Below are 27,375 nucleotides of genomic sequence, written 5' to 3' on the forward strand. Positions count from 1 at the left end.
CATTGATAATTTCATTACCAGGCCACAAGCTGGGAACATGACTGGGTGGGACAGGATGGGTCATCATGCTGCTGCGCTGACTCGACCCAGCACAAGGCGCTACCCCTCTCCCAAGCCCTTGCACACCCTCCCCATGTCTGACAACCTTCAATGAGCACAAGTCCTTTTCTGAAGGTTGAATTAAGGGCAATGTATTTCTGAAAAGGATTTTCAGAAAGCTGCTGCAAGTACAACCAACAGATGCTATTTTCCTAAAAGAAACTCTACAAGTCACACGTGGCGGGAGATCCTTGTGAGCCTGCTATGCCTGCGACGCAGTGCGGGGGAAAGCTGCTGCTCCAGTGACGGGACCTGCCTGCTCCCTTGGGGATGCAGCATTTTGCTCTGCTCCCCGCCGCCAAGTGACGAAGATGCTGGGACGGGGGCAGGTAATGTGGAGGCAGAGGCTCTGGGATCACGAAGGCAAAGACAGCCGTGGGCTGAGCAGGCTTGTTTTGTGCTACCTTGTCTTGATTTCTGGTTCATCTCGGAGCACAGGCTGTGCTGACTCAAATAATCCTCATTTGCTTGTATGCCAGTCGGAGCCAGCGCAGGGTCTTCCTGCTCATCCATTTTTGTGCATGAACGGGGATACCCTACCAGGCTAAATCCTCAGCTTCCCTGCCTGCATTCAAGGTGCGATGGAGGAGCTGGGCTCCACAGCAGGGTTTTTCAGGGGATTTACCCTTCAGCACTAGCTGCTGCCCTGCCGGGTCCACAGCCGCATGCACTGCCTCCTGTCCAGCCCTGTCGAATGGGCTGGCTTCAGCCCTTGCAGCTGGGCAGGAGATGCCTGAGCAGGCAACAGGGGGCTGAGGCTGTGCAGGTTCATGGCCGTATCTCAGCCTTCCCCTCCTTATAGTCCAACACATACTCTCTTCCGCCTCTGCCTATCAGGAAGGATATTTGGACTCCAGCAGAGTGGGGGAGACATGCACCCCAAAGCCCAGGGTCTTCTACTGTGAACACCTTCTTTGTAGTCTCCCCACTTCCAGAGCAAAGAAGATGAACCTAAGTGCCTCCAAGGAGCCAACATGTCCAAATATGTCATGAAGACAGCTGTCCCCAGGGCTTTGCTCCTTGGGCCACTTTTGATGCAGGGGAAGGACAGAGACACTGGCAGTTTGTGTCATCATTTCATGGTGGCAGCACGAGGCCCATGATACAGGAAAGGACACACTGGGGTAAGAGTGAGAATTACACTGCTCAGATTGCTCTGCCAGCCACTATCCTGCTCTGCAGCATTTTTGCTGCTTTCTGGCTCTGAATACCCAAAATGTAACCTCTTGTGGTAGCCCCTGAGCTGGGCTCAGCTGGGCTTTAAGAGCAGGGCTAAGTCCTGGACCCCACTCACAGCAGCCCCATCACTCATTACTTGGTGTGGCAGCGGCTCAGTGAGGTCTGTCTCTTGGGTCTGGTGCCCAAAAAGCAAGTCTCCTCCTGTTCACTGTCCTGCACCACTGCAAGAAAATAACCGTCCTCAGCCACTGCTCATCCCATGTTTAAGGCCCTGTGATGGTCTCCTTGTGAGCTTGTTGCCATGCTTTCAGGCATGAAGAAGTCATGAAGAGGCAGCGCCAAGCTGCAGGCACTCTCTCTACTGGGTCGCACCCTCGGTGTCGTGGCTGGGGGCCTCCAAGAGAATGCAGCGGGGCTCAGCACTCATGGCTGTGGTTTGACCATCCCATGTGTGGCAGGTGTCCCGCTGCACCCAGTTACAGAGCCCTGGGCAAAACCAACAACCCCACAACACATGCCCAACGGCTGGTTCGCCCAGCAGCCACAAGCACGCTTCATCCTCCCACTTGGGCTGGTGAGGGGCTGTTAATCCCAGCCATAGAGGGCTGGGTGGGCTGGGCTGGGGTCCTGTGGGGATGGGGACAGGACAGGATGGGATGGAGGACACTCACTTTTGTGTGGAACTCCATCTTTGTTCTCAGCAGTTTGAGGTAGATGCTGCACAGCTGTCCATAGCCCTCGCTCAGGTGACCCTGGGGACACAAGAAAGCTGTTCAGATCTGGGGCAGGCTGCGCCTTCAAAGAAACCTTCTCCCCACTGCTGTGGGCAGTAGCAACTGAAATTTGCCTGTCTGGACTCCTACAGAGTGTGACTGCCTGTCCATGCCTCTCCTCCCTCCGCTGGCCCATTCCTCCCAGGACACAGACTGTCTGAACTTTGGCTGCTGTCTGGGCCACCACTATCTGCCATCTTCCCAAGTCTCTTATCTTCCTAAAACACACAGCAAATGCTCATTGGCACCATGCTGCCTGCCACATACACAGAGCAAGAACCGCCTTGTCCTTCATGCCATGTGCGTGAGCCAGGTATCATGGCATGCAGGTTATGTCTACCAAGAGCACATCAGCTGTGGGCTGGCGTACATCTTGGCAGCAAATATTCCGACAGCTTTATACATGGCCTGGAGAAGGGGAGAATCATGGTGGGATGATTTGGTCATGACTTTCTGGTCATGGTCTCTTCTATTTCAGTTTCAACACTGCTTTTGACTATCAGAGCAGAGAGAATCGCCCATCACTGTGATGCACCTGGGATGCTTTAAGCATGATATGCAAGATGCCTGACTGAACTAAAGCAAAGGCATCAGGCAACTCACAGATGCCCAGGAGGGCCCTTCATCTGAGTTCAGGAACCGTAGCGGGATCCTTGTCCTCATGCAGGGCTGTGCCTGGCTCTGTCAGGGACTCTGCAGGGACCAAGGGGCACAAAGCTCCCAGTGGCACACAGGAGATGAGAGAGATGCATTTGCCTCGCTTCTTCGAAGGCTTTGTAATTAGCAATTCTTCCAGCTTAAACCATTTCTGCCAGAGCTGCCCAGCATCCCACAACTCTGCATGCAGACTCCTACAGAGACTCACCTTGAGGACACCAGGGCCCCTGCAACTCTGGGGTTTTACAAGGTTTTGCCATAAAATAGGAAGAACAAATCTGATCTTGAAGGATGAGATGGATACTGAACACTACCTGCAAATCCAGCACAGTGAGTTCAGAGTACCCACCAGACACATGCTGAGGTAGTATGAGCCACAGCTCTCCCATTTTGCTCTGATGCTGGGAATACATCTACTGCACATGGATTAAGAGTCAAGCTTCTGCCAGCATTTCTCATTGAAGTCTGGGTGCACTCCTGACAGTTGCACTGAAAGAAGAGCTTAAGGCCCAGTAGACAGTGCTAGGGTCAGTAGGAAAAGAAACAGGCTTTGGGGCAGCTGAAGGTCTGATGTCCAGGGTTTTCAAGTACTATGGAATTCTCACGATGGAAAAATGACATTCTGGGGGTCAGCAAACTCTATGGGAAATGGCTTTCTGTGTTAACTCCCTGCAGTGAAAGGTTTGTCTTAAGCTCCTGTCCTGTCCTCATAACTTCACACCAGCTCTGGAAGCTCAATCCACACTTCTGCGGGAGAGGTCCTGCTGCCAAGGCTTTCCTACAGGCTGCCTGTGGCCCGCTAGAGAGGATGAATGCTAGCAGGGTGCACACAGGCCCCTTCATGGACAGTGCAGTCCTGCTCATGACACCTTTCCATGGCTCCTCAAGCTCCTCATAGACATGTCCCATCTACTCCTCCTTCCCTGCTGTGGTTACCAGCACCTGCTTGTCACAGCCCCTCTAGCTCAGCTCAAGCCGCCTCTCTACACTTTGTGGTGATCCTTGCTTCTCTTTCAGCCAGGCTTGTGCCTTTTCCCTCCTCCTTTCCAGAGACATCCTCTCCTCCCATGATACACAAGTCACATCCTTCCCCTCCACCCAGTCCTACAACTCTTCGGCTCCTGGCCCATCTCTTCGCAGTCTGCCTTGCCATGACTTTTCCTGCTCTCCTGTTCCTCTGCTACCCCATTTAATCTACTGTAGTTGGAAAGAGGTCATTTGCATTACTATGAGTATTTCTTGCTATAAATACTCTCTCTCATTCACCCCTCTTCGCAGCAAGGCGAAGCAAACCAAACAGACCTGACATTTCTAGGCTAAGCCACTCTCTGGAGGTGCTGAGCCAGTGATCTCAGCTGGAACAAGCCCAGAGAGATTTTAAGCTTCCTGATATCCACCCAGTGCTCAGTGTTTCAGGGCCTGGCTCCTCTTGGGCAAGAAGATAATCAAGCCAATAATGCAGAGTCAGCTTCAATTTGCAACAGCCTCTCTGCGCTACTGGCGTATCCTCCTCAGGGCAAGATGGTCTCGGGGTAGCTGTGGGGCAGGGGAGCAGCTGACGGAGGCATCCTGCTGCCTGCCCAGCTCCAGCCGTGGGCACAGAGCCTGGCAGGGTGCTGCCAAGGGCCCACCAGCCCGGCCCTGGTGTCCTGCAGCCATTTCCCTATTGGGGCTGGTAGGACTGGCCACTTACCCACATCCTGCTCATGTCACTCAGCTCATTCTTGTACCTCACAGAGTCTTTCAGGACCTGGAAAAGGAATCAAGAATAAAATATCAGCAAGCGAGGGCAGCGCACATAGCCAGCCATGCTCCTGCTAGCTCCAGGCACTGGGGGCAAAGTGGACATTACTTTGAGCTAACAAATAGGCTAAGAAATGGGACTCCTGGAGGTGTTCCAAACTCTGCAGAAAGCTTGCTCTCTCACTACAGGCAAGCCCCAGCCCCAGAATGCCTCAGTCTCTCCATCCCTACCCAGGGATGGAGAATCCTTTCTGATCTCTCTCATATGCATACTGTTTCCCCAAGCAGAGCAGTTTCCTCTGGCACCATCACTGTGGATACACTCTCTGCATTGGGGAGCTATGCTGCATGACCTAGCTCAGGGTATTTCTTGGAGGAAAACCCTTGAAAAGTTTTTCTTACTTTTAAAGGGCTTGAGGTTCTCCAGGTAAAATGGAGGAGGTGAAGAACAACAGGAATCAAAGTGCATGTAGGTAATGGAGCAAAGGGGACATGGGGGAAGAGGGCTGGGGGCAACCAGACATAAGCATAGAGCTGCCAGAGGCAGCGGTGCCAGAGCGCTGCTCAACACAAGCTGGCTAGGAGACACGTCAGGGAACAGGGACACTTGGATGCAGCGCTGCTCTGCCTTGCCTTGCTTTGCAGTGCCAACCCCAGTATCCAAAATTCAGGAAACGGGTCATGAGTTTGAAGGGTAATGATGAAATGAGGCCTTTTCATGAACCTTTGGGGGCACAGGGCAGCACTTACGTTTGAATGGCCATCTCGGAGGAGTTTGTGGAAGACATGGCAGAACTTCCAGCAGAGCACAGCGTTGCCGGAGAGTGGAAGCCGGTTCACGACCGACCAGAAGGTCTGTGCCCCCTTCTCGTGGTGCGTGCCCAGGATGCATGGTGAAAGGCTGGTCAAGGAAACACTCCCTTCCTGACTCTCCAGGCCCGAGGTGATCTCCCCAAAACAACAGGCCAGGCTGGCTGCTTCCTAACCACCCCTCCTCAACACCCCGACAGCAGACAGGCAGCTCTCCCACATAAAACAAGGGGTCTTGCAAAGCATCTGTGCCCATCACCAGGGATTCAAGAGGAAAAGGCTCCTCCCCAGGGAGAGAGGATGGGTTCAGCCTGGTGTCAAGCCCCTGCAGTGCTGGGCAGTCAAGCTGCAGTGCTGAGCCCAGGTCCCGTCCAGCAGCAGGGAGCTTGGAGAGTGCAGGAACGCTCTGTCCTTTCCCAGCAAGTACCAGGAGAGCCAAGGAGAGCTGGGCCATCACAGGGAGCTGAGAGGTTGCCAAGCCACAGCCACCAGCCTGGGCACACACTGTCCCCAAGGGTGGCAGACGCTACCCCTCTCCTCCAGCTCCGCACCACTTCCCTGGGAGCACCATCTGCACTCTCCAGGCCAGGCCGCACTGGCACTTCTTGGCTGCCTTGCATAAGTGCTAGAGGCCCAGATTTTAGGGACAGCAAACAATCAAAAGCACCTTTGAGATTTAAGTGCCTTAGGCCCAGGCTAGACAGTCTGCTGACGGACATCAGTCCCTCTGGCTCTCCCATCACTGCTCCCATGGGATGGCAACACTGCGGTGCGAGTGGCGGGAGCGCAAGGCTAGGTGCAGACCCACCAAAAAAGCAAAGGCTGCAGCAAGAAGCAATGAAAGGAGCATGCACTGCTCAGCAGTGCCATGCCGGGAAAGCCCCAGCCATCGAACAGAGACCCTCTTGGGGTGCTGCACAGGCTCACCCGAGCACCCTGGGGACTGGCTTGTCCGGTAGCAGTGCTCTGCAGCTTGGCCCAGCCGGACAGCGTCGGCTGCGCCTGCACCTCTCCCCACGCACTGCCTCGCCTTGGCCCCTTTTCCGGGCGGCTCCAGCCAGCTCCCACGCTCGCCTGTCCTGCAGCCAACTTTCAGAAGGATATTTCTGGCGTGTTTCTCCTTGACAGCCACTTCCTGTGTATTAATAGCCTTATTGATGCTGACAGTCTGAAAAACAGAAGCGGGGAGGGGGGTGAGATGGGAAGGGCTTGGGCTCCCAGTCCCCCTGTCTGCATGGACATGGTTCCCTGGCTCTGCCGGCACCTGTCGGTGGCTGGGTCCCATCCAGGTCCCTGGCCCTCCAAGCCGCCACCGTCCCATGCCAGCTGGACTCTGCTCATTCCCGGATGCCTTTCTGGGATGTGCCTGGCATCTGGCAGGTTCAGCTGCTGCCAGGATTCATTTACTCAGCATAATAATGATGCAATTAAAGCACTGACCACAAAGGACTCTCTCCTGCCTGCGAGGTGGTGGGACAGGCAGAGGGAAGGCAGACCCCTCTCCTGACCCTGGATCATGGTCAGCAGCCAGCAGCCCCTGCTCTGCCTTCTATGGCAGGCTGCATGGAGAGGGAGTTTCTGGGGGGACAGGGAACCCTGCACGGGGATGGCAAAGTCCACCATGCAGAGTGGGGAAGGAACTGGGCTGGACGTGCTGTTTGGCAGCAAAGAATAGGTCCCTGCTTAGCTGGTATCAACTGGTAGGCACTGGACAGAGAAATCAGAGCAGCTTTGCAAATCTGCTTTTACAAATACTGATGCTCCAGCCCCATCCATCCCACAGCCCTGTGGCTGGAAGCAGTAGGATGGTTTCGCCACGTAGCCGGTGGAGGAGGAGGGCAGAACATGGAGCTACCAGACAGTACTCAACGTGGCATGGGGGAGATGGACCTGCTGACACAGGGGGACAAGGCTGTCCCTCCCAAGGCGCAGGTGGCACTCTGTCTCAGATCCTCCAGGTACCCCTCTTTTCTGCTGCAGCCTCCCCCGCATCCAGCTCCGATTCATGAGTCTCTCTGTCAAGATCCAGCTATGCTCCTGTTCATGCCTTCTCCCAAACTCACCGCTTAAGAGGCACATCTGCACCCAGCTCATTTGAATGTGGTCCCCAGCACAAGAGGTCCCCACAGCGAGGAACACCCTGGCAGCCCTGGTCCTGCTCAGACATGACACAAGCCTTCCTCTGGGGCAGGTGGATGCAAGAGCGAGGGCTATGGGCAGCCTCTCCCCAGTGCAAATGCACCCACAAAACCCTCAAGTTGCCCTTTTTCACTCTGCCAGAAAAGGCATGTTTTGCAATGCAAATGTTGTGGACCTTGCGAAGCCCACATCGAGAAGCGTGTGTGAACGCAGAGCAAGAGAAGCCACTGCACTTGGCTTCTGCTGACAGAGAAGCAGTTGCAGTAGTTAGAAGTGTTTTCCTTGCAGGATTTTGAGTGTTTTTTTTTGACTCTATCCCATTTCTGCACCTCCCTTCTCAAGTGCATGACAGGGCTGGGAGGTGCACCAGAAGCTGGAAGATGCGTTAGCTGTTCCAGCCGCCCAGTCTGCACGAGAGTGAATTTACTCCTAGCCCCAGGGCCCTGCAATACTGCTAGTGGTCAACTGTTGCGTTTAGGAAGCCGTTCTGTTTGAGCACTGCAATGTTGGCACGGAGACCCCCCCTCCAAGCTTGTTCTCTCCCTACTCACAGCAACTTCTACCACTAGTTTGACACTTGTGATAATGTTGCCCTGCTAGGATCCGCACTGCACTGATGAAAGAGAGAGGCTGGCTCAGCATAATCAGAAGCAATTAATTATTGATGCAAGCCAATGAAAGCAGTGGGATTAATTCCTATGCCTTATTCATTGACAGTCCTCCCTGCATCTCAGCAGCTCCCTTAATCTCCAAGACGGCCCTGCTACAGCTTCATCCCAACAGATGGTGGAGAGGAGGGCAGAAACCTCCAAGCAGGACTGACTCCTCTCCGTTGTGCAGGAATGAGGAGAGCACATAAGGCACCAGCTGCACACTCCGCACGTATAGCTGAGCACAGAAGGGCGCAGATTCCCCCAGCAAACACAGTGCTGAGCACTACCCACGTCCCAGCTTCCTGGAAAGTCCCTCTGCCCCCAAAGGACTTGCCATCTGGAGTGTGGAAAACATATTAAAGGCTGAGACAGCTTCTGTTCTAACCCACAACTACCAGTTACAACACTGAGAGGAAATCGAGCATCCACTCTTTACGCTAAAGGAGATTTCTATGTCTAGTTTCTCAATGTCCCAGGACAGACTGGCCCTGCTTTGTGAGACAGGAAACACTGCTGCTTGCTCCAGCAGTGGACAACAGCACCAGGTGCTTCAGAGCACAGCTAATCCTTTTAGCCATTTCATTGTTTCTTTAACCAACATCCATATGGCATGGGCTCTGTTGGGAAGGACACCTGTGACGGTCTCCAGCTGCGCTGAGCTGCACACCATGCTCACTGTTGCCCACCTTGCAGCTGGGAGGCCCATTCTCCTTATCAAGGAGATGCAGGTTCCTCACCAGTAAGATGCAGGGGGCTCGTCTGAGGGTTACAGGGAATCAGGGAAAGATGCAGGATTGCCTGCTGGAAGGCAGGAGCATCCTGGTCCAGGCAAAATGAAATGAGGTCTGGACACAGACCAGACCCTGCGACTTAGCCCAGCCTTAAGGAGAGTTGGAAGAAACCCTGCAGGGGCCAGCAGTGGAGAAACTCAATCACAGCAGACGTCCCCTCCCAACCTGCTGGGTGGAGGTCAGCAGATTCTTTATGCAGGAAGGTTAAGAGTGGGAGCCACCTCTCCAGCTCTGCCCTTCCGGTGTGTGCAACTGATTGTTATTTATGTCAAAAAAAAAAAAAAAAAAAAAAACAACCACCATTCAGCATTATGCTCATTTTCCTCTTACAAAACCCAAAGAACAACAAAATCCTCAGAAAGAAGGAGTCTCTGTGGCAGCAGCTGCAGCCTGGAACATGATGCCCACAGCCCAGAGCCCTACATCCCAATAGCAGCAGGTGGTGCCTGGTGAGGAGCAGGCTGTAAGTTTAGCTTGTCCTTGTCCTAAACTCAGGTTTACAAACATGAAGGTGCACTTAGACGGGACAGCCAGGATGGTCCCTCTGGCACTGGAAGGAGCAATCTCGCTCCCTCCAGTTCTCAGCCCTGTCTCTCTCTCGGGAGCTGCTCTGAGCCCCAGGACAGCCATGCATTTCTCACAAGGTTAGTTTTCTGCCAGCTCAGCTGGCTGGATCAGCTCACCCTGGAGTCAGAGGAGCTCCTGGAGCAGGAACACAGGGCTGGAGTGAGAGGAAGGACTAGGACCTCCCCAAACTATCAGACCAGTTCAGCCCATCCCATCCAATTTCATCCTCAAATCTCAGTGTGAGCTAACTGCCATATGCTTCCTTTACTAAACACGTCAAGCATTTAACCACAACTCTAGATACCTAAAAGCTTATCTGGGGATACCTAGATAAAAACCTGGCTTTATTTGCTGTGCACCGCTGTGTGGATTTCCCTCAGAGGTGATTGCAGCTGCAGGGAGAACAGTAAAAAGCAAGTTTCAATGCAAAAATGAACAGGCAGACTGCATGATGGGAGGGGCGCAAGACGAGAGCTACTGCATTAAAAAAGTGGTCTGGCAGGTTTTTGACTTACTTTTCCCCCAAGTAACCTCAAACAGAGCTGAGAGAAAAGGCAGAGAAGTTTTGGACCAAAGGTGGTAAGCTAACTGAAAACACGGATCCCGCGAGTGAAGTCTCAAAGCTTATTAGAGGCTAGGCGCCAGCACTGTTCTTGCTAAGGCATCAGCTTCAGCAAGCACGTTTTTGCTATCCCCATCCTTTAAACATTTGGCTCCCTGAATCCTGCTGTCCGACTCCCTGGAGGGAATTATGCCTGGGGGCTGCTGGGAGAAGCAGAAGTCCTTGCTTTATGCGGTCTCTAACAAAGAGGGATTAGAGAGGGCCCGCTGCAGAGCCAGCAGCGAGTTCAGCAGCAATTCCTGGAGAGCACGCTGCTGCCTCAAAGGGCTCCGGGGGACCAAGGCTGCCGGCACAGCTGAGCGAAACAGTGTCACTTTGAACTCCTTTTGCTCGGCGCAGCTGCACCCGGTGAATGCAGCCTCTGCGGCGAGTGAAAGCCCCCAGGGCACAGGGAACCTCATTTTCTCCCCTCCAGGGGAGCGCAAGAGCCACGCTCTTTCCCGGAAGGTTAGGAAAGGATATGTATGGGACTGCGCATTCCTCGGGCCAAGGGCTTCCTGACGCTGCGAGGGGCTGGGACCTTTCAGCGCACGGCTGAAAGAGCAGCATTGTCAAGCGCTTCCTGCTGCGGCGGCTCTCTCCGAGGCTGGTTCCGGAGAGGCAATTATCGACGGCAGCACACAGGAAGGCGAGCTTTATCCCGCCGCCCCTCCCGCATCCCCCCGAAACAGAGTCGCCACCAGGCTGCCCGGCAGCCAAGGCAAACGCTGAATGCATTTCCAGAGAGAGGCAGGGCGCGGGAAGCGCCCCACGGAGGGAGTCCCGCGGTGGCGGCACATCCCAGGCGGCCGCAGCTGGGGAGCGCGGCCCCGGCTGGGTACCGCTGCCTGGGCGGCCTCACGCGGCACCGCGGCCAGCAGGAATGCCCTTTGGAAAAGCTGGAAATTAAGTTCCAAGTTGAAAATGTCATTTCCTACTGAACATTCCTGGTGAATCGAGGACAATTTTTTTCTTTCCAAATTGGTCCTCTAAGAGATTAGCAAAACCGGGCTGCCAGCACAAGCCTGTTATCTGATCCAAGGAGACACCCTTTGCTTCCCAGCCTGCAGAGGAAGCGGAGGTTCATGCTACTTCCAGATTTTCCAAGCAATCCTCCCAGAGGAGGAAAACATGGTGGCGGAAAGGTAGCTGGGATAAGCAACCTTCGACGCGATTTCCCAAAGTGCCACGCAAAGACAACGCTGCCCCGCAGCTCTGACCGCTGAGCGCACACGGAGCGGCGCGGTGCCAGCACCAACCAGCACCAGCAGCATCACAGCCTGATCCACACGATGCCCTTCATCACACCAAGGGCCTCGTGCACCTCTTTCCTCGTGCCTTGCTTTCAGTCCGAAGCAAACACCAGGCTAGAGCAGCGCAGGGAAAGGAAAGGCGCTCAGTCTGCAGGAAAAGGCGGATCCAACATTTATTTCCTTGGAGGGGCCAAAAGAGCAGCAGTACTGCTGCCGGCTCCGCTTGCACGTACGCGGGCTCATTGCAGGAGCCCTGGCTTTGCCCCCACCTGCATTCAAACATGGTGTTTGCTCTTCCCTGCTGCTTCAGGCCCGTTCGGCACAGCAGCCAAACCCATGCCAAACACGGCCCGCTGGACGCTGTCAGCATCCGTCTCTGCCCAGAGCGCCCCTCCACCGAGGGCACCGCAGGCTGCACGTGGCAGGGGAGTTGGCACTCACCCGTGAATCACCTCCTTCCCGGCAGATGTGGGCTCGGCAGGGGAGCTGCGGGGGGGGGGGGGGGGGGGGGGACCCGTGACCCCCCTTCGCCACCCTGCGGAGAGCTGGCGCCCTTTTGGCAGCGCAGGGCAAAGCCTCCGTGCCCGCCACGCTTGCCGGTGCCCAGTGGGGAGCACAGGGCGGCAGCGAGGGCCGAGCGACGGAGGCTGGAGTGTCACCTCCAAGGGAAGAGAGGGTCCGGGAGGGGTGACAGTGTTAAGCTCCACTCCCTGAGTTTTGGCTGGAAAACTAGGTCAAGAAGGCTGAGTCGCCTCACAAGACATTTTGGGCTGCCTTAAAAGAAAACGTAGACCTCTCTTATCCCGCTGGATAGGCACGGAGAGGCGTTTTTATCCTGACTGACGGGCGCCGGTTCCCAACGCTCACCAGCCACTACGGCTGAGGATATTTTAATTGCAAGCTTCTACACTGCAGAGACTATTTCTGACCCGCGAGGCCATGAACGCATCCCCCGTGACGCCCGTGGCTCGTCTCTGGTTTCGCCACGCCGACAGAGCGATGCTGGCCCCCCCGGCCCTGAAGCCACGCTAGGCAGCGAGCGCTCACACAGCTCCTGGCCCGGCCTCGGCTGACCCCCCGTGCTCCATGGCTGCCCCTGCGCCCCCCACCCAGCGAACGCAACCTCCCGCTTCCTCTTTTTGAGCAATGCCACAAAGCCAGTAATGCTGAAAGGGAAGAGAGAGGAGAGGCCGTCTGAGCCCCTGTGACTCAGGCAGGCCCCGTTTGGGCAACGAGCGTCATAGTCGAGTCACCCATTACCACACAAGGTCAGTGCGATGGGGGCAGATCTAAAAAAACAACCCCAGCACTTGGAGCAGGGATATGAATAAGTCAAGCTCAGTGCTGTAACACATCCCTCGACTGCTCTATGCCTTCGCGTGCCTGAAGCTGAAAGAGCAGCCCTGATAATGCCACAAAGCTCATTTCAAGCAGGGTAAAGAAAAACCAATGCAACAAACAGAGGAATCAGGTCCCCCAAGTTGAAAGGCTCTTTGTGAGAGTAGCAAAGAGTCAGGTAAACCAGATCGGAAACTATCCAAACTAAAACCTTTGCCCTGAAGCAACAGGACCTGCCCAGCTCAGGGACATGTCCAGCTCATGCCTGCTCAATGTGCCCACAGAGACTATTTCCCTCCTTCACAGCGCTTGGGGGATGCCCAGAAGTCCATGCAGGGTCTTTTGCTGTGGATGGGTATGACATCCCAGCTCTGCCCGAGGTGTACTTAGTTCCCATGGGAATCATGCTGGCTCCCAGGACAGGAAACTGGAGGATGATGAACATTTCTGGGCCTCGGACTGCCCCGGATTATGCGGCACACTGGTGCAAGACCCCTCAGAGCTCTGATGGCTCCTCTCCAACAGATTCAACACAGCATCCGCAGGCAACCTCCTCCCTCAAGGAATTTAGATGTCTGCACTGCAGAGGGGAAACACCAAAACGGCAGCTTCACACTCCAGCACGAACTCTGCTGACCTATGGGCTTACTGGAGGCCGCAGCCTACAAGGTGCCGAGATGCTTCAACACCCCCAGAGGGAATGAAAGGTAACCAGGACCATATACAAAGTGTACATGCAGCATCCCCTGCGGGAACACAGCGGGACAGACCCTCCTCTCCGCACAAGCCATGCCAGCCGCCCTGAGGCCACAGCAGGAGAGCGGAGACGCCTGCGGGGCTGGGAGAGGGCTGGAAGCAGCCCCGCTTTCGCTGCTCTGCGGGAGAAGAGCCACACAAAAGGTAAAATCCCCCTCAGTGAATGGCTCTGACCACGGGTGGCAGGGCAAGCAGCGGTCCCATGCAGGTGTTTGTGCCCACCGCAGGAAGCACGTGGAACAAAGCCCTCATCAGCCAAAATATCTCCCCAAGAGCACAACAGCCACAGGGACACACGCAAAAAAATGCATGCAGGATCGCAGAGACAGAATTACAGGTGGCTTTCCGAGCGCAGCAAAACAGATCTCTCCCTCTCTCTCTCACATGCAGATACACACATTCGCAGCCCCCTTCCAGATCTCCCCAAATTACAATTCTTTGAATCGCAAGTCTGCCATTACGCAGAGAATAGTTTAGCTCGGCACAGTAGCTGCACGGAGCCTTCTTGCATCTCCTTTCATTTCCGAAAGGAAATGAGTGTTGATTAAAGAATCTAGCGCTATTGCAAATTATTTGGAGAAATTGAGTAAGTTGCAGCGCAAATCCTCTTAGTAATGTTCCTCATTTCTCCTTAATTCCTTTCTATAAATGGATAGTTGAGACTGAGCATACCTCCGGAAAAGTATTCTCAACCCAGCCCTACAGCAGACCACAGATACAGGGGCTCTGGGGGAAGTGGTAAGTGGTAAGTAAGATCTGACCATGGCAGAGCTCCCAGTAAAAAACTGTGGAATTAATCAAAATGTAAATCCCAGCCCAGCAAAGCTTCACTCTGGCCCCAGGGCAACAGGTTGAGGGGGTGATGAGGATATGGGAAATCCTCCCTCCTGGGTGGCACAAGGCAGCAGGGATGCAGGAGAGTTTCTCAAAGGTGCAAATCACACCTTTTCAAAGGGTACCCACGGCTCTTTTTAAACATGACTTGCCAAGAGCAGCAAAAAGCAAAACGCCGACTCTCCAAGTTCAGAAGAGGTTTTCCCTCTGTGAAGTACTGAAGCAAACCACGCGGGATGACGCCTGCAGTGCTTAATAACACACTCAGGCCTGGAGAGCCCTTAGGGGCCGCGGCGAAGCCCGGGGAGGCGGAGGCGGCTTGGCCCCGGTTCCCCCTTCGCAGGAATGCCTGAGGAAGCGCTGGCCCAGCCCGTGCCTGCTCAGCGGCACAGCCCGCATGACCTTATACAGTAGCACCACGAAAAGAGAACCACCCTGGTTTTGCGCATAACGCCCGCAGAAGGGAAATGAAGAAAGAAAGGCTTTGCTGCCAGAGCAAACCGCAAAGAGGCAGGTGGCATACATACACACACACACACACACACACACATATATATATATACACACGTATATATATACACATACACACACACATATATATATATAAAAAATAAGGGGATGCCTAGCACAAATTGCATAACTCACAGTCTTCCAACTCAGTCCTAAATGTTCCCTTAGAATAGGGAGACATAAAAAGTGCTTCCCCATCATTTAACCCGGGCGATCTGGCTGCATCAGGGGTTTCCACTACTGGATCCATGAACTTAGAAATAAAGTGCTCCTCTCCCTCCCAGCTACAAGCTGTCAGTGCTGGAGCCACTCCAGGGATGAAACACCTTGACCACCTTCATAAGAGGGCTATCACTCTTCTAGCCTCCTGCCCCAGTCAGCCTAGAAATAATGCCAGTAATTGCACATGTCTCAGCATTTGCCCTCACTTGGGCCATAAGACAAACTTATTTTTCTCAAAGCAATGATTGCCTCAGTCTTTAGACACCTGGGTACCTTGCTGCATCAGCCAGGCTTTGCTCACAACTGTGCTAGCTAGAGATTACTTCTCAGTGAAAACATCCCTTTGGGAGAGCAAAAGTCAGCTTTTGCAGGAACCCGCTCCCTGCATGGCTGTCGTAGTCCAACACGAGCCCTGCCCCAACCGAAGCCTCGGGACAACCGCAGGGCACACAGCTTACAGAAAAAAAGGTAGCACAGAGAGGAGAGGCAGACCGGAGAGCTGAATGAGAAGTCCAGATGAGCAAGATGGAACAGGTTGCCCAGAGAGGTTGTGGAGACTCCTTCCTTGGAGACATTAAAAAGCCGTCTGGACACAGTCCTGGGCAACGTGCTCTAGGTGACCCTGCTTGAGCAGGAGGGGGTTGGACTAGATGATCTCCAGAGGTCCCTTCCAACCTCAACCATTCTGTGAAGATATGCCAACACCGTGCCTGCCCCAGCCAGAAGTGCTGCCTACTGCAGCAGCCAACTCGGAGGCTGGCAAGAGAAGGAGAACCAAGGACATCTCTCTGCAGGGCAATGGAGACAATCCTGAATCCTGAGGGATGCCAGGCCTCTGGGGCAGCTTTTGGGACCTGAGCTACCCACATGAACTCTCCCAGACAGCTGGGGGTCTGCAGTGTCCCCTGCTGCCTCAGAGACAGTGTTGCCACCAGTCAGGTGGCACAGATGATACCCCAAATCATTGAACTCTCCTGGGAGATAGCAAGGGAGGGGAGGATAGAAAGAATGGCTAACCAGCATCACCAGATGCAAATCTTTATCCTCCCACATTGACACAACTAAAGACAGCAGGAGAAAACCCTAGCACACTGCCAAGAGAGACAGCCAGCATAATTTCATGATGTATTTCCTGTCTTTAAACTTTGCTGGAAACCAAAGAGACCGCACAGTCAGGTTCTTCTTGGCATAGACACAACTGGCAAAGGTGACAAAAAGCACTGTAACGCCTACAGGCTTCAGATCTGATCTCATGAGGCTTGGGAAGATGGCACCTTCAGATTAACATCACGCTTAACCTACCTATTGTCACCATGTGGTTTACTGCAAAAGGCAATGCAAGATATAAGTGTTATAGAACAGTTCTTGCAATACACGTGCTTCAAGGAGAAAAACCTGGCCCAAGAGAGTGAGGGGTGATGTTCAAACGTCTGCATCTAGGACAGGACACTGGAAGGGAGACACACTAGGACCACAGCTGTTGTCAGCATCCCCATAAGATCTGTGGCTTTTGCCTCATGTGCGTAGTACCATTCTCTGCAGTACAAAAATCAAAATAATTTGAAGGATACACACTTCTTGGAGTGTATATGAACCAGAGAGCATAGGAGACTATCCCACTGGCTCCTAGCTGTTCCTCAGTGTAGCAGAGTCCAGTCACAGTGGAATCAAACTGGAGGAAGCAATCTACAGGATAGTGCATTTATGAACTGTGTGTATAAGGGATTAACTCACCATCCTTCCTGGGAAGTGGCCTTTGCAGATCCTCAAGCTCAAGAAATGGGCTGAACAGAATCATGAACGCTAAGGCAGGAAAAGATGGCGATATTTGATCACTCCCTCTATCTTTGAAATGATCAAAGAGAAGGAATGAAGCAAAACACCAAATGGACTTGTGATGGGTCTCAGAGACTTGAGAAGTCTTATTTGTGGATGGTGGAGATCTGGCAGATGCCAGCAAGAGAGAGCCAGACTGCAGACCGCTGACTGTTAAGAAGTGATTTGAAGCATTTGGTATAATGACACTGGAAACAAGAGCCTGCTAAGTTGAATGCATCACTTCATACAATTGTGGTATCAAAACCCAAATAGGCCATTAGATTTCTCAAATGCCATAAACAATTTATACAGATTAATCACTTGGACAGAATCCAAGCTCTAGACAGACATCTTTCATCCAGCTTAAGGAATATGAACTCTTTCAATACACAGGAAAGCTTTGGAAAAAAGGACAGAAGCAAAATTGATTTAGGGGTTACGGCTAGCAAAAAAACTGAGGCTACAGAATAACCCATCCTCATTAATGACTGTCTGGGGAGTTTACGCCATAAAGGCTGGGATCCATTTGAAATCTCCAGCTGCAATAACAGTCAGAAGAAAAGTCAGCTGAGTCTGCAAAAGAACTCGGGAAATATTTCAGCCATCTCAACAGCTCTGAAGGGCCAGGACAGGCCCCGACACAAATTGGTGCCACAGATTCTGCTGCCCTGCACACCAGCAGAGGTATAAACTGATGGAGAAATACCCCAGACCCATTCCTTCCTGGATGCTAGGAGATGAGACAGCACTTTGGGAAGAAGAAATGCTATTATAACCGGGAGATATACTCTGAGGTTGGCCAGAAGTCACCTCGCTCTCTCAGACGTGACAGCCTAGCACAGAGTCAGGTCTCAGAGGCGAGGCTGTGTCCCTGGCTCACACGCTGCAGACAACAGAGCTCCCCATCAAAACCATCCATCACTGTTCGCACAGCACAGTGTCTCCTCCTCTGAGTTGCTTGAGCAGGCTGTGATTTCGACCTGCACCAACTGCAGACCCCAGAACAACCAGTTGAATCGAAAGACAGCTTGCAAACCACATGGCAGCAAGCCTCCTATACATGCCAAAACAAGGCAGGGAGGCAACAACGGCGATTCCCAAGGGGCACCAGCAGGCATCCTCCCAGGCAGGGCATCCTCCGAAGCGGCTGCACTCCTCCAGCAGCTGTTCCCCCAGACAAGCACTCGTTACTCTTAATGCTTAATTGTCAATATGGGCATGACATCACTGGCAGCCAATCAATCGCACTGGTACCCCATGTTGCCGAGCCCATTCCCCCATGGCCAGAAGCCTTTTCCGCTAGCTGTCCTATTAGTCAGGCTTTTGATTTTAAGTGGGGATTTTATGCGCTGAGAATCTTCCCCTGGCAGTGATTTGTATCTGTGGAGGGAGAATCACTGGCACTGTCTACCGTGGTCTTCCAAATATACCTGATACTTTAACAATGGCCTCAGCTGGAGTCTTCTGCTCCAACGAATGCAAATGTTTGGGCATTTTTTGCAATGGGAGGAAATAAAGGCTTTGAGACTTGACACTAACACTGTCCCCCACTTGAGGATGCAGGGAGCAGAAACAGGACCGTGCAAACTCAGTGTGCAAGGAGTTCAGCTCCAGACAAGCATTTCAGGGATAAATTGCCATCACAGGACAAAACTTGATTGAGAAATTTTACCCCTTGTGAAACTTTTCATCTGGGAGGAAACCTGCCCTTTCAATGGCAAGACCCAGTCAGCAAATATAGCTCCTGGTATACAGCTGCCTCAAATGTCTTCCACGTGAAAGGTAGTACAACTGCTTCAGCATGATGTGACAGCACCCTGCACTTCAACTTTGCCATGACCTATTTAGATTTCAGACAAATAGCTGCAGATTTCTCCCTCAGAACGAATACCTGCTGTGCTTATTACATTAGTGGGATGCTCTTGAGGTAAGTGCATCCTTCGCCTGGATCCAAAGAGGGTAATGTGCGCTGGGATAGTCCCAGGGGTGCAAACCCTGACAGGTACTCTGGTACTCTAACAGCCAGGCTGCAAACATAGCAACAGGAGTTTTCGTGGAAATCCTTCCTTGCAACTGCTCCTGCAAAGCAGCAGATCTTCTGAACAGAACAAGCAGTCCCTTGCTGCTGTAGGCAGATGTGAGAAAATTAAGCGAGCATTCATATTCCATACACTGGGTTATTAAAGTACCAGCAACATCCAGCCAAATGGCTGCAAGCCGACACAGAGCCAACGGCCTCTGCACTCAGCAAGGAGCAAGCTGGCTGACTACCGGAGCCAGGTCTGGTGTCTAGAAACATCCAGGGCCAGTACAGTTATTCCTCAGAGATGTTTGGATCCTGCAAATGAGCTGAAAACAGCCAGGACTGTATGGACTCCATGCCGGACCTGGGTGACTTTCCTCATTCCCTAAGTCAGTTCTGCCAAAGCACCTACACTCCAGTCCACACTACCTCTCACTGTTCGCATCCTGGAGACCACAAAAACCCAAATCTCTCTTCCAAGGCAACCAGCACAGGAGATGAACGTGCCACCAGGAATGGATGTTCAAAAGCCCCTTTCCACCCCAAGCCCATTTTCATCCCCTTTGCCCAAGTGCAGGGCTGGCCCCACAGAGCTCAGCTCTGCCGGTGTACTTGGAGACCTTGCCCAAACATGCAGAAAAAACTCACAGCAGCACAATACACAGCCACAAGTCCTCAGGGTACAGCCTGAACCCAGTGGAGTAGAAAGCCAGGGGAAAAAAACAAGTTAAAGTACATGGACGAGAGCAAATCCTGACACAGGTACCTAGCTCACAGCAGGCACAGGTGCACCAGCTCAAACACAAGGACATTTCCAGGTGAGGACAAATCACCAAATAACACTGAATGACCCAAAGCATGTTTTGTACTGCAACACATCAAAAAAAAAAAAAAAAATCCCCAAACCCTCAGTTTCTTCCAGCTTTCACAGCAGAAGAACCCCAAATCTTGGAGTCTTCCAAACAAAGGAAACTCACAGAGATCCCGATGCAAATGAGCTTTACTTGACGAAAGGCCCTATCTAACGCACAGTTCTGGAAAGCCATGCCTGGAAGGCAGGCTAAATGCCCGTAACTCAAACTCCCCGGCCGGCAGAGCAGCCGTCCCCCGGCCGCGCTCGCAGCGCCCGGCCGCAGCCCGGGCTCCCGGCGCAGGGCGCGGCCGCCGCCGGCCCCAGCGAGCCGCGGCCCCGGGGCAGGGGGGCGCCGCGGCCCCGGCGCCGCCGGGGGATGCTGCTGCGGCGCTCCGGCCCGGCGCCGCCGCCGCGCACTTACCATCTTGCCCACCTCCATGGCCGCGGCCGCCGCTCCGAGCCGCGCCGAGCCGAGCCGCCGGCCGGCAGAGCCCGCAGCGCGGCGAGCAGACGGAGCCGCTCCGAGGCGCGGCGCGTTAACGCGGCGCGGCGGCTCCCATGGCGGCGGCCCCGCGAGGCAGCGTGCGCCGCTGGGCTGGAAGCGCCGGGGCCGGCGGAGCCCCGAGCGGCGGGGCCAGGCCGGCGGCTGCGGGCGCCTGGCGAGGCAGAAGCGAGCTGGAAGGTTCTGCTGCAAGCAAAGGCGGGGTGAAGGGGGAGACAGCGCGCGCAGACGCGCGCACCCCCCGCGCACCCAGGCGCGCCCCCACGGGGGGCGGCACAGCCCCTCCAGCGAGGCAGGCAGCAACGAGCCGGCCGCCGGGGCGCAGCGGGCCGAGCCGCGAGATGAGGAGGAGGAGGAGGAGGAGGAGGAGGAGGAGGAGGAGGAGGATGGGACGGCCGGAGCCTGGCTGCCGCTGCTGTGCTTTGAATAACAAAAGAGCTGCTCCAGCCGAGCGGCGCTCCGGCCCCGCAGCTGCGGGGAGCGCGCGAGCGCGGCGGCGGCGCGCGCGGGCGCGGGGCGAGGGGGGGCGGCGGCGCGCGCGGCCCCGCGGCGCCCGGCGCGGCGGCTCCCCCAGCCCCGGCGCCCCGGCAAGTGTCTTCGGAGCAGCAACAAGTGCTCGGGGAGGCAGGAGAAAAGGCCCGGCGGCACCTGGCTCGGCCCCATCTCCTGCACCGATTCGCTGCTCCCCGGGCGCTGGAGGGCAACGTCCACCTGATGGTTTTGCCGGCGGCTTGCACACAGCCTCCTTTGGATACGGGTCCGCTCGGTTGCAACCAAAAAGCACTTAGACTGGCACAGTGAACGAGTCTACCTTCAGGTTGCAGGCACAACGCACTGACCAGCCGCCTAGCCCTTCCCCAGCGCTCAAACCAGGGAATAAATACCTCCTCCCACCAGCCATGGGACAGGCAGACAGGAGGGAATGCAATAGCAGATAAGTATCTTAGTTTGGCCCAGCTACCACCAATGTTTTTCGGATGCAAGGCACAACACAGAGCCAAATGAGTCTGTTATTCTTCAAATGCCCTAAAAACAGACCCAAAGTAGGTGGGAGTAAAAGCATCCCAACAATCAAATGCAGCTTACCCTCTGCAGAAGGCAGAAGAGAAACTTCAGAGCCCTAAGAAAAAAATGCTCTTGTGGTGCTAGCCTGGACTAACATAATAATTCCCCTGGATTATTACAGTCTAGTCTCAGCTCAGCCACTTACTAAGCGATGGTCTGTAAATTACCCTTCTTAATAAGATAACAGGATCCCATGCCCCACACACACTGCGGGGACCCAAGGGGAACAGCATGCAAATATGCATCTCTTCCTTAAAAGCACAGCGGGCCTGGGAGAGATGGCCAGTATTCCCAAATGCCGCAGCGCACACATGGTGTAAGCCCGGGAAGAGCACGCGCACTGGGCGCAGGCGATGTGTGCGCTGCCGCAGACACTGCTCATCAAAGATCCAGCTCTGCTCTGTCCACGCTTCCTGACCCCGCCGGGATACCTCCTTTTGCAACCAGCGGACAGCTAACTGAGCTCTGTGAGGGTCTCTTCTGCAAAAAGCAAGTTTTGGCGAGAACTCCATGGGAGAATTGCACAGTCTGTATGGCTTACTTAACTCAGGTGGGTTGCACTAACAGTGTTACACAAAAGGCCGTCATTTTTCTTCAGCTTTTGCTGGACCTCCCATCCAGTCCCGTCCAGTACAGTCTGATTGCAAACAGAGCTAAATTTTTACACCTTAGCCACAATGCATCTTTCTGCTATGCAAACATTGTCCTCAACCTGCAGACAGCTTTAGTCTTGAAAAAAGCATCTAGCTGAGCAATTTCTAGCCAGGAAGAGGCCTACCTATTATGCCCCATAAGTAAATCTCGGTAACTTTTATCTACTCTATAGCTGAAGACTGAATGGCATCCTTTGCCATTTGATTCAGTCACAAATGCTGTGACCCATCTGGCTGCTTTGCTGTACTATGTGCACAGTCCTATTTTAAAGCAAATACTCTTCTGAAAATTGATGTCATCAGAAATCTGCTGGGAACTAGTCCAAGCTCATGCAGAGGAAGTCCTAAAGATATCCACAAACCTGCAAGGTGATCACAACCTTTAGGGACAATCTCAGCCCACTGCTTACCACTGCAGCATGTTTTACAAAGTAATAACTGGCACCTGTTGGCTGGAGTAAACTCTCAGGATACAGGAAAGCTGCTCCATAGGTGGGAACACTATGGCTCCTTTCCTCTAAAAGCTTCTGGCATGAAAGATGTGAGGCCTGGTCCTCCCTGCTCAGCCCTGCAGTGTGTAACACAGGATCCCCCCCCCTCCCCTCCACCCTCCAGTGTTCCTCCTTGGCTAATGGGACTGTGCATCTTGCCTAAAACGCTAGAAAGAATTAATTCAATATCAGCTGGGTTTAGTATTGCTCCAAACTGGATGCCACAAACACTGCTTGACTTTCTGTCCCAGGTCCCATCACGTAGCACACTCTCCTCCTGGGAATGCAGCCCATGCTTTCCAGAGCACCCTGCCTGCAGCTTTTGCAGCTGGGAAGCTCCAAGAGGCCACAGCTCTGCAATTAGCACTTCCTTGCAAGGTTTTAATGCCTCATTTGCATGCACAGAGACCTTAAGGCATGTATGCAAAGAGCACGCCCTGCAAGGCACACCTGAAAACAAAGAGAATGTGTGCAAATAATTTGGAACAAAACCCAATCCCCCACCACCCCAGGACACATGTAGGATGGATGTGAATTTTCCTACTGTGTAACCTATATAAGAAATATGTACCTTTAAAAATAAGTTACAGGATCCACTCTTTAGTCTTACTTACTGGCAATGCCCTGTAATACCATCAAAACCCTTGTACACGTCCCCTTCTGTGTGCATCCACAGAGGATACAAGCTGTTCCCCCCACACTGCAGACTCCCCGTGTTTTATCTCCCGCTGATGACCTTACACGCAGGCTTTGTGCTCCAGAGATCCCTCTTTAATCCCACAGTGCCCTCCAACAGGGCAGTTATCATAAAGCATTTCATAACAAATTAAGTCAGCTTGTTAACATTAACCCTTCTTTTTCAAAATAAAGGTTTCCCACAAGTTCCCTCCTGAGCCAAACAGCTCATCTGTCCTTACAGTCAGTACAGAGAGAAGAAGGAAGATATGGATCCAGGAGCAGGATGCCCCCAGCAGGCGCCAGGCATCCCCCTGCAGTGCCTGGGCACAGCAGTGGCCACTCCGCGCTGCTGCCAGCCCGGAGCTAAAATCTGGAGCCCAGCATGCACCTGGCTGAGCATCTGCCAAGCTTCTGCTCCATCAGCAATGCAAGGCATCAGATCTGAGGAGGAGACAGTCCTGGACAGAGATTTTACCCCTCCGCAAGTGCTCTGAAGGCAAAGCACTTCCCAGGCACCTCCTTGTGCTGTGCAGGTCTGGAGCGCAGCAAAGGGTCCTTCAGACTGTGCTAGCTGGTGGAATGGGAGGAAGGAAAACCGCATTTCTGGAGGCTGATTCCAGTGACGGATGCAAAGGGACGCACTGAGAGTGGGAAATTGCACCCAGAGGGAGGGGATAAAGTCTGTCCTCATGGGTGGACTTCCCTCTAATGTGCTTGAGATAAAACCCAAAGCCTGACTGAAGGCTCTTTGCTTTGGATCCTACAAGATTATTGCCATTGTAGAAGTTCTAGTTCCCAAGACTATTTAGGGAGACCAGCTGAATTTGATCCTTGCCTCCCTCTTGTTTCCAGGAACTCAAAGAACTGAGCACCTATCGGTCATGAAATCTCTTCCCAGATCATACCAACAACACAGCGCTACCACAAAGCCAATGGCAAGGTAAAGAGCCAGAGTCTGAAGGCCCTGAAAAGCTGGTCAAAAGCCAGGACATTCAAGTGTTGGGCTTGTGCACCCTGGCCACAGCTGTTGTGCGTTTCCCCTCATCTGAACCACTGGGTGATAACAAAGAAAAGAGACTGTGAAGGCTATTAGAAAACACTCAAAGGAAAGAGCTGGAGAGATTAAAGTCCATACAACTTCACAGCAAGGAGGGGTCTTAGAAAGCTCTTAGGCTAAAGGGCAAAAATAAGAGCCAAGGAAGCTACAGAAAAGTCTAAATTCAAAGGCAATTTAGGAAGGGTCCCCAGAACAAAGAGAAAACCAAGTTTCTCAAAGATAAACAAAGCTCCACTCCCAAAGCAAAAAAATTAAATCGAGAGCAAGAGCAGGAGGGCAGTGTGCATGACCAAGCAAGGGGCTCAGAAGGAACCAGAAGATCAATGAGAACCGCAAGGACAAATTAGACTGAAGAATACATCATGAAACACTGTACCTCTCGCCCGGGGAAGCAGGCGCATGGCCAGCACTGGACTGTCCTGGGGGAAATGGGAGGATGAGCACCAGAGAGAGCTCAGGATCCCTCTGCACTGGGCACTCTCCCTTTTTATGGTGCCTTTTTCTAAAATTCACACCTCCCACCAGAGCAGCCAAGAGGAGCAAATACAAAGGAGGAGCAAGGAACCCAAGAGGCCAAACCGTGCGGAGAGCCAACCTGCCACTGAGCGCACAGAGGGCTGCATTTCAGGCCTTTTCCCCTGCTGACCTGAAGAAAATAAAGAAAATATGTCTGCAAAATGTTTAGAAAGCCCTGTGCATGTGATGCTCTAACACTGCATTTTCACCAGCTGGTTAAGCTGTTGTAAACCATCACTACTGCTGGCAAAAGTAGAACCACTTCCCCACCTGTCTTTCCCCTTGGGCTGGGGCAGGCGCTCGCGCAACCATCTGAGGTAACATTTTGGAGAACTAACCCAAGGCAAAACTAATTTTTTTCTTTTTTGCTGGGCCAGGCTAAACCCAAAGGAGTTCCCCGATGCGGTTCGCCACACAGCCGCAAAGAAGCATTTGCGCTCGCACAGCGGGGGCATGGGGGGAGCAAGCGGCCAGCAGCATGGGGCACCACCTCGTCCTGGGTCAGAGCCTGCTGCTGCCTCCCCCCAGCGCTCACAGCCCTACAGCTTGCTGTAGCAGAGGATGGTTATTCTCAGGGTCTCCCATAAAGGCGCTGAAGTGCTGAGGCACAAATCTGCTGCTTTTTTTTGCAGTTTTAGCAGCATCAGCCAGGCTTTCAGCATAGGTTCCTTGAAGCACTATGCATACAAAGCAATTTTATACTTAACTCGCTAGCCTGAGGCACCACACAGATCCACCTAAGGCTGTGCAAGGATAAGTGAACTTGCTCTAAATCTCTGGCAGTTTGCACACCCATGTGCATGCACACACACATGCACATGCGTGCGCACACACAGCCCTGGGTGACAGCAGGGGGACGTCGGGGCAAAGCTTTACCAGCAGAAGCAAGCGCGTAACCTTGCAGCCGTTCACTGTGCCTCTCCCCCTCCTCCATTAGTGCCCAGGTACAGATAAATTGATGAGCCTGCTACGGCCTCGGAGAGCAGCACTTATGCTTTTAGCAGCCTCTGCGCTTAGCTCCATTAGGCTCAATCCCGCTGCTGGCAACCCAGCCAGGGCCACTGCAGCAGAAGGCGGGGTGTGGGTTATATATAGAGTGCCCCAGTTATCCTCCACATTGCAGGTGTACATGCAAGCCAACACACTTTATTCCAAGGCTATTGAAACCTTCCTTTCCAGAACAGCCTCCCTTTCCAGCAATTTAGGAAGTGCTTCAGTAGGACCAGCCCTAAAAATCCTCGCCATCTCCCTTTCAGGGCTGACATATTCTAGTTAGGACCCAGCAAATGGTCTTGCAAACGAACACAGTTGCAGGTGGGAAGGGGAGCACTGGATGGGCACCAGAGAGAAACGACCTGGAGGTGATGCTTTGACCAATGAAAAATGTCTGGGCATCAAAGGTGGAGAAGGCAAAAGGGACTGGCTTCAGCGTGCCTTTGCCAGGCTGGAGAGGCAGGGAACCCTGCCTCCCCCAACCTGGTCCATGCCACTGCTCTGGGAGCTGTCACATGCCCTTGGTGGGGACAGGCAGGCAAGTTGTGACCTTCCACCACAGTGAATAAGGAAAGCAAAGACATCACTGCTTCCCCAGAGAAATTTGGGGGGACCCATCCCTCCAGATGCTGCCTTGGCTCCCACACTGCGAGGCAGCTCCAGGCTGCCGGGAACAGCCACCAGCCTCTCCTCCCTCCCAGCAGCCCCAACCAGCTGCTGTCTTCTCCGCACATCTGCTCTCCCTCCAGCTGAAGTGGTCTCCCTGGTCCTCCTGCCGTACGGTGCTTCGTAATTCCCACTCCCGTCACTGTAGGGATGGGGCAACACACTTGGGTTTCCAAAAGCCACGTACAAGAGATGTGACAACAAACGCGCAAGCACAAGGGCTCTGTCATGGCAGCAGACCCCCCCTTCTCCACCTTCCCCAGTGAGCCAGGGGAAAGTGGAGAACCCCTCCCTTGGCTGTGTTTAACCCCCTCTTGTGCTGGGCTGCAAATCCCTCTGTTGAGCTCAGAGATCCTTTACAATATCATGGAAAAATCCTCAGCCCTGCCATTTTCCGGATGCAGCCCAGCTATTATCCTGCAAACTGCTCAAATGATATGTGTGGTTCAGACCAGGATGGATGAGGGGGCCAATTCCCACCAAAATAAAGGGAACTAGGTATAAAGGTCTTGGCAAATGTGACCTTTTGTCATTGCAGCCAGTTTGACAAGGTTAGTCAAGTGATGATCTAGAAGTCACTTTATTTAATTGGCTTTACATTTCTTGCTTTTTTTTTCTGAGTGAATCTCCATCTAAGCTCATGCTCCAAGATAAGATGAAGTGGAAAGCCATGTCCACTTTGCTACAGGAACCATTTATGTCTTTCTAAAAGTTCTCCTGTCTCTCTTCTTTCCCACTGTTCATTTTCCCAGGTCTAAAAATACCCTGAAGCCTTTTAAAACCCTCTTCCCTTGCAGCCTCCTCCCTCCTTGATGACTAATAATATCTGTTGCTCCCTCTTGATCTTTCTATATTTCTCAAGTCTTCCTGGAGAGAAGAGAACAAAAATGGAGTAGTGCTTTCAAAACGAGAACATCCCATGGATTCATGGTGCATCCATTGCAGTATTTTCCATGTGATTCTTCATCCCTTTTGAATCTGGATGAAATCCCTCCTCTGTCCCTGCCATCAGCATGAGGGGGATCTGCCCTTGCCCAAAGCTCACTCATATTCACCTGGGCTTACATGGGCTTGAAGCCGTATTTACACTTCAGGTTGCTTCTGTGTGCAAGGACAGCAAATGTCATAGCCTCAT

General features: G+C 53.2%; 1 protein-coding gene across 1 annotated transcript in view; it reads right to left on the bottom strand.

Annotated features, from left to right (window-relative positions):
• Positions 1-20,109, bottom strand: part of HIP1 (huntingtin interacting protein 1) — a 44,898-nt gene extending 24,789 nt beyond the window's left edge. The window contains exons 1-5 of the mRNA XM_067309537.1: positions 20,041-20,109; positions 6,366-6,429; positions 5,202-5,344; positions 4,402-4,458; positions 1,950-2,030 (exon numbers count right to left, since the gene is read on the bottom strand). Coding sequence (XP_067165638.1) covers positions 1,950-2,030; positions 4,402-4,458; positions 5,202-5,344; positions 6,366-6,429; positions 20,041-20,058 — 363 coding nt within the window. The 5' untranslated portion in view covers positions 20,059-20,109. The remainder of the gene's footprint in view (positions 1-1,949; positions 2,031-4,401; positions 4,459-5,201; positions 5,345-6,365; positions 6,430-20,040) is intronic.
• Between the last annotated feature and the right edge of the window lie 7,266 nt (positions 20,110-27,375).

The sequence above is a fragment of the Apteryx mantelli genome, chromosome 22, assembly GCF_036417845.1.
Source record: "Apteryx mantelli isolate bAptMan1 chromosome 22, bAptMan1.hap1, whole genome shotgun sequence".
In the NCBI taxonomy this organism is placed as follows: Eukaryota; Metazoa; Chordata; class Aves; order Apterygiformes; family Apterygidae; genus Apteryx; species Apteryx mantelli.